The 10,082-nt window shown below is 39.3% G+C and overlaps 1 protein-coding gene across 1 annotated transcript; it reads right to left on the bottom strand.

Moving 5' to 3' along the window:
• Positions 1-518: 518 nt before the first annotated feature.
• Positions 519-8,348, bottom strand: plrg1 (pleiotropic regulator 1). The gene is made up of 15 exons (XM_030130930.1): positions 8,189-8,348; positions 7,832-7,938; positions 7,549-7,685; positions 6,944-6,994; positions 6,737-6,830; positions 6,392-6,470; positions 6,202-6,300; positions 6,014-6,106; positions 5,221-5,370; positions 5,019-5,120; positions 4,029-4,131; positions 3,823-3,931; positions 2,840-2,979; positions 2,527-2,720; positions 519-1,116 (listed from the first exon to the last, which is right to left on the bottom strand). The coding sequence occupies exons 1-15, from the start codon at positions 8,195-8,197 to the stop codon at positions 1,057-1,059; spliced, it is 1,527 nt and encodes a 508-aa protein (XP_029986790.1). The 5' UTR covers positions 8,198-8,348; the 3' UTR covers positions 519-1,056.
• Positions 8,349-10,082: the final 1,734 nt, after the last annotated feature.

Genomic DNA, 10,082 nt, shown 5'->3' on the forward strand with positions numbered 1-10,082 from the left:
GTTGTCTTTTGTTCCTTTTTCTTTTTCTCAACATGCTGTGCATTTCGGTACAGCTGTGTACTGAACCGAACAGCTGTATACTGAAACGGTTCGGTATGTGTACCGTTACAGGCCTAGTATGTAATATATTCAAATTTATCAATTTATTGTATTTATTCTGGCTCCAACAAGTGCTGATTTTGCAAAAGGCATTTTTCTTCTGTAACCACGTATCTCTGATTGGTATAAGGATTAATTCAACCCAATTAGGTCTAAAGATTTGTTTACTGAAACTGACACTTAATTGTGTTATTTTAACACTGCAAACAATCATTTAACAGGTGAGAACCTCATTCACATCTACCCAGATATTGACGTCAGAAACACAGTGGAGCTCACCGACGCCCCTGGAGATCCATGTTACTGGGAGGAGATTAAAGCTGATGGCTGCAAATACTACAGGAACATGGAAACTAACAGATACCTTGGTGGGAACAGACTTTAATATTCATCTTCTAAAAGCACATAAAAAGAACAGCAAAGATGTGAAAAATGTGGTCTTTATTAATAGAACAAAATAAATGTCACACAGCGAGCCAAAAAAAGGGAACGTTCTGTTTCCATGTCTGTACAACTGGCTATTCTGTTGATACAATACAAAATAATGTTGTTGTTTCCTGTTTCGTATAACGGGTACCCTATCTGTCCTACCACAGGCTTCGACCCCAGTACTGACCAGGTCCACTCAGAGGATAGTCCCTCTGAGACTGAGGAGTGGCTGCTGCTGGTGGACCGGATGGACAAGAGCCACCAGAGAGCCATCGTCATCAAGAACAAACAGTCGCAGAGGTTCCTGGCAGTCCAGAATGGCTGCTTTATAGGACTACAGTCATACAACGAGGACTGCAAATGGATTTTAGAGTGATTCAGTAAAGATGTGGCTGTTCTCGTCAAATATACTGTTAGTGGAGAAGGGGTCGGCCTGATGAGAAACACTAACAAAAGCAAAAATGATGAGGGTTTGGTAGATAGGATTTTAAAGTTTTACTGAGACAAAAAAAGCAAATAAAAAAATGATTAGAATCTTTTCCTCTTGAGGATTTCTGGTTTCCAGTTGATTGGATGACTTTCTTCACTCTGCAAGAAAGAAAACAGTTGTCAAATTTTCCATCTGCTGAACAGGGATTCACACAGAGATCTGTTTTATCTTTTATTTAACCTTTATTTAACCAGGCAAGACAGAGTAAGAAAAACATTCTTATTTTCAACTGTGGCCTTTAGAAGGAGCAGGAAGAGGGAGCGAAACAAAAACATAATGTGCACGCACTAGAAAACCCTCAGCCTGATTTATCAGGTGCACTACTGCCCCCAGTGGCCTGATTTATCAGTGCATGGCAAAGTTTTGGACAGACAGACAGACAGATGACCAACTGATGATGATACCAAGGGTAAAAACCACCCCCCCCTACCCCCACCACACACCAAAAAAAAAACAAAAACTAATATCCCTGTATCTCACTGGCATATTCTATCAAGAATCAACACCAAGTTGAATGTGTGAGATTATGTTAGTGTCCTGTGGTCTTAATACAGGAGATCAGTCTCCCAATAGAAGTGGGTGGTACTTTCACTGGAGGAGAACTCAACTACTTAAAGGAAAGTCTATATATGACTTCCTATCAGTGCCCAATAGTAACTATACTGATATCTCTATACATTTACATCTTATAAGTCATCAAAATATGGCCCATTATCTGAGTGTTGCAAAAGTCAGAACAGAACTGGAAAAGAAAGAATTTAAATGTTCTGCTCCATCTGCCTGGAACAACGTACAGGAGATAAAACTGAGTGAAATGGTCTCTTTAACTACATTTAAAGTAATTTTAAATGAGTGAGAAAAGGATAAATCTGGATGTACATGTTTTTCTAACTGATTGAATCAGGTTGTGTTTTGAGATGCTTTTAAGGAACATTGTTGTTATACTTGTAGTACCTTTTGATTCATTGATGGTGTTTTATATGTATGTTTTTAGTTTAATGTTTTATGTATGGTTTTAGAACTGCGTTGTATTACATGTTTTGTGTGTATTTTTGGTGTGGATGGAATCTCTATTGTCTGTAACTTCTGCTGCTGTCTTGGCCAAGACACTCACAGTCTATTTTTCTGGTTAAATAAAGGTTAAATTAAAAAATTTAATTAAAAAAATTATAAGTAAAGGCAAATGTTAAATATTTGAAAAATTCATCAAAAATTCAAACATTAATACTTCTCAAAGCTGTGAACAAACTTTGTAGACATTGTCCCAAGAAATATTTAAAACATTTTGAAATGAATCCAACCAGTAGTTTTATCAGAGAAGATATTTTTAATAAATTGCTAACTAATACGACGCCAGACACAGCACCTTCACAACAGCTCCTATTGGCCGGTGAGTTAACAAGATTAAAATTAAACAAACGGGCCAATCAAAACACTAGAATAAGATAACACATTAACATGATATTCACAAAGACACAAGGATCTTTCAACATTAAAGTCAAACTTACAGCGGTGTCGTCCTCTTTGTAAACTTTGATGGTCTTGTCTGCCTCGGCGGTGATCAGTCTGCTCTCGGAGTGGTCGAACACACAGGCAAAGATTCCCGATTCGCTGTCCAGGGATCCAGGCTGCACCGCCGCGTGAATCCGCTGGAAGTTGTAGCCCGTCCTCCAATCCCACATGTGGATGGTCCCGTTGTCGGCTAAGGAGACAACATGCATGTATTTCTGAACATCGAGCCAAAAGTAACGCAGAAAATGATTGCTCTGGAAAGTGAATCAGAGATTTGAAGACAAAGCATTAATAGCTGTTGATAAATACCTCCAGACACCAGCACGCCGTCTGAGTTCACAGCCAGGGTGTTGATGATGGCGTTGTGTCCTGACAGGTTCTGGATGAAGTTTCCATCTGGGAACATCCACTGTTTGATGTTATCAGCAGATCCAGAGGCAAACGTGTATCTGAAAAATACAGGAAATATATCAACTATGCACTGATCACTCTGATCTGGGCTAATACAGATAGAGATAGTTACATTTTTGACCGACGGCTGATGTTGATACAGATGGCACTTTGTGTTTCTTTATTTTGTTTTTTTTTTTATTTATCCCTCTTTAACAAAGTAATCTTCATTAGAAAAAAAATGTTTGTATTTTAAAATCTTTCAGCACTTTAGCACATTATCTTTGACTAAACACAGATTCAAACATACACATTTATATAAAAAAAGACCCTTTTATATAACACAATGTATAAATAAGATGTTGGTGTATAGACATCTTACATGTCAATACTGATATTGGTTGATACCAATGATATGCTGATATATTAGTTCATCTGTAATTTGAACTGGTGTTTAATCCCTAAAGTTAACAGCTGCATTTACAGTCCAAATGCAGGCCTTCAGATGAACATTTCTTAATGTAGAATGAGTTTCTAAATGGGGAATCAACATATCAGCAAAAGCAATAATACAGGTGTTTTTGGATGTCACTGTCCCCCCACTTAAACTGACATTTTTAACACTAATGTCTTAGCTATGAACTCTTTCTTCACAGATTAATTCTCCTTTACATGGGTCAGACCACTTTAATGAAAGCACAGGCTCTCCCTTAAACTCAGATGATGACTCAACTCTTAACCTCTACTGCAGGGTTAAAGGTGAAACAACAACGACCCTCCATTCCATGTCTGCCTTTGATACAGTACAGTGAAAGTGAAGGTGAATAAAGTCTCGACACTCCTGCCTTGGACAGGATGTATAAAAGGGGCCGGTGGTTTATTAGAACCATGTGTTTACTCACTGTCTGGGATGCAGCGCCAGAGTTCGGACAGACTTCTTGTGGTTGGTCAGTGTGGCCCTGGTTTTCCCAGCGACCAAATCCCACAGTCTGATGGTGGAATCGTGGCTCCCTGAAAGAAGTCAATAACACCCATCAACACTAAAAAGACAAATAGACAACTTTTGAAATAATATATTAAGTATAAATGAAGGTACAAATGTAGTTACCAGTGACGACTTGTGGCTCAGCGGCCTGACATCGAACTGTGGCCACAGTGTTGGTGTGACCCGTTAGTGTGTGGACATTAGCCTTTGTCCTGATGTCCCACACCTGTAAGGACACACACAGTTGAGTTAGTCCAACAGAGACCGGAGTAACTGGACATCAGCCTCAGGTGCCCAAGTCATTTTGGTCACAACCCCAGCTAAACTTTTGTAAAATGAATGAGCCTATCATCAAAATTAACTACAATGATCTGATAGTTACAGTTTGTGCCCAGTGAACTTTTACACTAAGCTTTTTAGATGTTTATTATTATCTGCTGTTGCTTTTCCAATTTTCTGTGCAAAGACATGATGTCAAATAATTATTTGATATTTAGTTTTTTGATTATTGAAAAGAGCAGCATTAAGGGTGATTCTTCCACAAATTTCAGGAAAATGCTGGAGCCCAGAAGGCACTTGATCCTTCTGAAAACCAAGATCCTTGATGAAAATATTTAGCATAAATTTGATCATTATTCTGCAACAGTAGGACCTTGAGGCTCATGATGTGGACTTGAATTTAAACCAAGAGTTAATGGACTTTTCCTGAATGTGTTCACTGCTAAACTACTGCCTCGTTCACGCTGGGGTGTATTGGTGTAAGTTTACAGATGTGCACATCCAAGGGCAACAATTTAGAGCCCTTGTACAGACTGTTGTGCAGCAGGTTTTATGTCTGAAGTCTTTTTTCAATTGTTCTTAATAAGGAGAGAGCATGTGAGACCAAAGTGCTCAAGGTCTTTTTTCAGAGTTCTGAGAATCCAGTTTGTTCAGCCTCAACGTCCAAGCAACAATATCTGAATTTTGTTTACATCTAAGGCTCTAAAATAGCTTCTTACTTCATATGTTGATATGAGCATAGAAACCACATCCAACCCATCTTTACAACCAGAATGTGAACCTGACCATGTCAATGTGACTGGCACTAATTCTGCTATTTGTAGTAGTGCTCACCCTTGCTGTGGCATCTCTGCTGCACGTCATCAGCACGTCAATGGTGGGATGGAGATCTAAATCATACACAGCACTGAGGTGTCCATGGTAGTGCCTGATCACCTAAATAAACACACATCAATAATTCAAAAATTCCAATATTGCACAAATCCCAGTATTACACCAATCAGTGGAATGTTCTGTCTTCATGATGTTGACATACCTTATTGTACTCCAGATCCCAACATTTGACTTGTTTGTCCTCTCCACAGGAGAACAGATAAGGGCTGCGATTGCTGACCGCCACTCCACGCACTGTACTGATGTGTCCAGTGAGGGAGAGCTTCAGTTTACCACTCGCCAGGTCCCAAATCTGTCAAAACAAACCGCCATTAATTAATATAAGATTCATTACAGTCATTTAATATAATAGCTTTACAAAGAAAGAGCAACGTGATGCAGTAAAAGTCAGTGATCTCTGGGGTGGTGTGTAGACAGAAGTGTTAGTAAGTGAAACAATAAATCTATCAGCTAATGTTCTGATAGCCAATTAGAGAAACCAAGAAACTGTCGGACTACACCCTTGTAACAGTTGATGAATATTAAAGTGAAAATACTTTTTATTTTGACTTTTTGTTTTCAGTTTCATTTAAGTTTGTATTGAACTGTTTAAACGGATTTGATATTTCATTTTTATTATTAGAAAGTGATTAGTTTTAGCTTAAGCACAGCTAAAAAAAAAAACGTGTAGATAAATTTTTTTTGTCCACCCAAGACATTATGGTTATCTATGCAAATAATTTAACAAAGGTGAAAGTGGAATACATTGTATCTAGGACTTTTAGTTAATGTTGTATGTTTAAAAATAATACAACATCGTCTTGTTTTTACTTTTGCTAGAGTAAATCACGATTATTTCTTGCTACCAAAACCTGAATGTCAGTCAGTCAGATAGTTTTTATATAGAATGGATGTTAAAAGAAATTAATATTCTAAATATTTGCTGCCTGACTGACCTTTATGGTTCTGTCGGCAGAGCCTGTGACAAACCACTGATTTCCTGGCTCCACAGCGATGGACCTCACCCAACCAAGATGACCGCTGATGACCTATCAGGAATAATACAACATCACAGCATCAGCATAAGGTATGGTCTACAAATGAATTAGATAGAAGCAAGAAGGATCAAATTCTTTATACTGACCCTAAACAGCTTCCATGGTGGGTGCCACTGGGGTTTGGGCATGGTCGGTGCTCTTCTCGAGAGTGCAGAGTTTCTAGTGCCGCCTCCTTCCATAAGAGACTAAAGTAAAAACACCCACTGTCAGTTCAACACCTCTGTCAGGGACTCTCTAAACAACATTAGATCAAATTGAAAATACACTGTGACCTACCACGACACCTGATCTTTCTGCTCCTCCTACATGGCGATGGATTTCAGCAACGCTGGCTGCAGTGCGACTAGCCTCTTGCCTGAACATTTAAGAGTCAACAGAGTTTACATGTGAATGACTTATTTTATCTGATAAAATGTCCTCAATATTCACTGGTTCAGGTGTATTCAGTTTATGTCAATTTACCACCCATAACATTCCAGAAATAATACAGTAGTCGCCTCATTCCTCATCTACATTAATCACTAAAATAAAATTAGACCAGCGACAGATAACTACCAAACCTTGAAGGAAATACTGCAATAATTTGCCACTTTTCACTGTGACAACTAAACAAAAGTTTACCTGACTTGTGAAGGTGGCAAAGCCAATGCCATGGAGTGGACTCCTCCCTCACTGGGATTCCTGTGCATCTTTGTGTCAGCAGTCAATGCTACTCCTATTGAATATAAAACATCAGCACAGGGCTGAGGATAACTCAGCTACAACAGGCCTCTAGCACAGAAGAACCAATTGCTACAGCTTGACTGAGGGGAATGGTTACATTCTTACCAGGTCCAGAGGGATAAGCATGTGTCCCAGTGATCAGATAATCTGGATCATCTAATGAAACACAAAGAGTATGAATATGAATAGAAGAAAAACCATGACTGAGTTTTTTTTTTAATTCCTTAATAATATTTACAGCTACATGATGGATATATGAGGGAAATTTCAGCATTAATTATCAGTTGAGTGTAGAATACATAAATACTCACTAAATAACATCTGAGAAAATTCTATTGACAAAATTTAAATTTGGCTGAAACAAAGGATTGTATCTTTACCAGACTTACCAAGATACAAGAAAGATCAAACTTGGTCACAGTTTTTACAATCAGTTTCCAAAACGTCACAGACCAAAATGTTAACAAATCTTTTGCAATTAAAGTATAAAGGTAAAGACAGCAGAATGGACAAGCCGTTAGCATGTGTTTGGTTCCATTCCAAGCCTGTGAAAACATGAGTTGGTTCACTAGATGGCATCATGGCTCCAGGGATCCTGAACATAAACTACTCCATAAGTTAGAGCTAATTGGTGAAAAAGGCTGATATCATCCCTCTGATAACATTAATGTTTGGTGGGGAGTGCCATGCAGAGTTCATGTGCTCATCACCTGCTTGTGTATAAGTCTGATGGCCCTGCAGGCTGCTGGAGAGCTGAGGGACTCTGTCTTTCCCTTCCTTCAGAACAGGCATGTGTAGAACTGCCTCATACTCTGTTTTCAACTTTACACCCATCTTCATGTGGTGACTGCAAGTAAACAAAAATGCATCTTAATCTTTAATAAACACCTACACATTACGAACTACTCTTATACAACTGTATCACACTGACCGATCACAATATCATAGAAGTCGTGACGTATTATATTTTAAAGTAATCAAATCAAGTTTTACCTTTGTTCGTCCAGAGGGATGGATTTAGCATGATCTGACACAAACATGTCATGAGTCCTTTTGAGAGATCTAAACACCAGAGTGTGGACTGAGTGTTTCTGCACATCCTGGTTAGGAAAAAAACCCAATAACATAAGTATATTATTTTTAACGTTGGGAAAGTGTAAGACTTAACAGTCAAGCCAAAACAACTTAGTCTCTCCTTAAGATAAATAAAATACAGATGCTAACTACAACACAGTAATCACGTCGGTAGCGTAACGTGCTCCAGCAAATAGCCGGGTCCGACAATATACGCGTTAGCTTGAGTCGCAGCAAAGAAAATGCCGCGAGAAGAATTAAACGACGCCCGCTTACCTCAGTCATTTTGACGTAAAATACACGGACAACACACCAACGCCGAAGGAATAGTTTGTTTCCACCGAAAACAAATGGCTCACTTCAAAATCTACAATAAGTTGAAAAACATGACCACAATGACAAACACGGTTGAACCGCAAACCGATGACAAACCCGGAAGTAGAACCATATTAAACACATCCGGTTATTGACCAGCGCCACCTACAGGCCAGGAAGACCACAGAGAGACGGAAAATATTTGATTTGACTTAAATTCTAGACGTTTCTCTATCATATTATTTATTAAACCTATAATTACACTGAATCAGTGGCGGCTGCTCGTCCTTCAGACAGAGGAAGCTCATTGTCGGCTTACATAAAAAAAAAAAAAAAGTCAAGTTATTTAAACATAAATTCGGCCCTGCGTTCCTTTTTAAGAAAATGCTCAGTGACCTTATCGTACCAAGTAGGCGTCTTTTCCAGGGACTGGACCAGTGTTCTCTCAATGTCCAGCAGAGCTAGGCTGCTCAGATTGCCTTGGCCCATTGTGTTGTGGGTGTAAGACTTCAGCCTTTTTAAACTAGAGATGCTCCTTTCACTCCGACCTAGCCGACAGTTTGATTGATTTAACTATCTACAAAACGATATTAAACTTGGACAAGAAATGAATAAATTATGTAACTGAAACAAGAAAACGCTGAAATTATGTTAAATTGAAACAAGGAAGTCCAATGAGTGTGTTTTATTTACAGTGCAAGAAATGAACAAGTAATTTCGTAGTGGTTTCTCTCTGATTTCACAGCAGAATGTGCGACGGTATTAAACTGAACTGTGTCAGTGAAGGAGTAGATCTGAAACTAGCTGTCAATCAAACGGGATTCAGCCTTTCGATTGATCCTCCAATCAGCACGTGGGATTCTGGCGTCCAGCCCGGCCGAGCTCCACCCACAGCTCCATTCACCCCCAGAGACGCCCGGCGTCCGGGGGTGGGACAACATCGTGGCATTTATCCAATTACCGTCCAGTTTAGAGGCAATGAAAAAACTGTTCCACTCAGTCCCATTGAAGCCTATGGAATTATATTTGTGCCAGTTTCTTGAGCGAGCAATGATAGATTCTGAGCACACAATTAGAGATTTTGAGCACATAAAAATATATTTTGCGAGCACATCAATTATATTTCAAAAAGAAATTACGCTTGAGCAAACAAAAATCGATATTGTGCTCCATAAATGCGTTTGCATGTTAGTTTTACTCATAATGTTCTCTCACAAATTCTTTCCATGGCGCACAAAGAGACCGCTGCGCTCGCTCACTTTCCCCTTCCCTCTCTCGCTCAACCTCCCTCTCCCTGCACGCTCAGGTTGTTGTGTCCGCACGCTCAACTTGACACACACGTTACAATTGTGCCACAAAACCAACCAATCGGAAAGCTTGCGGAAGTACACTCTGATTGGCTGTTCGCTCTCAAATTTGCTCGCTAGTTACATTTACCCGAGACAATAATCATAATAATAATAAATACTGACCGAAGTTTGTGTAGAATCAATTCCTCCTCTTCCGATCCGTGTCTGTCTCATCGAGTGCTTTTTTTTTGGGTAAATGTAACTAGCGAGCTAATTGGAGAGTGAACAGCCAATCAGGGTGTACTTCCGCAAGCTCTCCGATTGGTTGGTTTTGTGGCACAATTGTAACGTGTGTGTCAAGTTGAACGTGCGGACACAACAACCTGAGCGTGCAGGGAGAGGGAGGTTGAGTGAGAGAGGGAAGGGGAAAGTGAGTGAGCGCAGCGGTCTGTTTGTGCGCCATGGAAAGAATTTGTGAGAGAACATTATGAGTAAAACTAACATGCAAACGCATTTATGGAGCACAATATCGATTTTTGTTTCCTCAAGCGTAATTTCTTTTTGAA

The sequence above is a fragment of the Sphaeramia orbicularis genome, chromosome 1 (assembly GCF_902148855.1).
Source record: "Sphaeramia orbicularis chromosome 1, fSphaOr1.1, whole genome shotgun sequence".
Lineage (NCBI taxonomy): Eukaryota > Metazoa > Chordata > Actinopteri > Kurtiformes > Apogonidae > Sphaeramia > Sphaeramia orbicularis.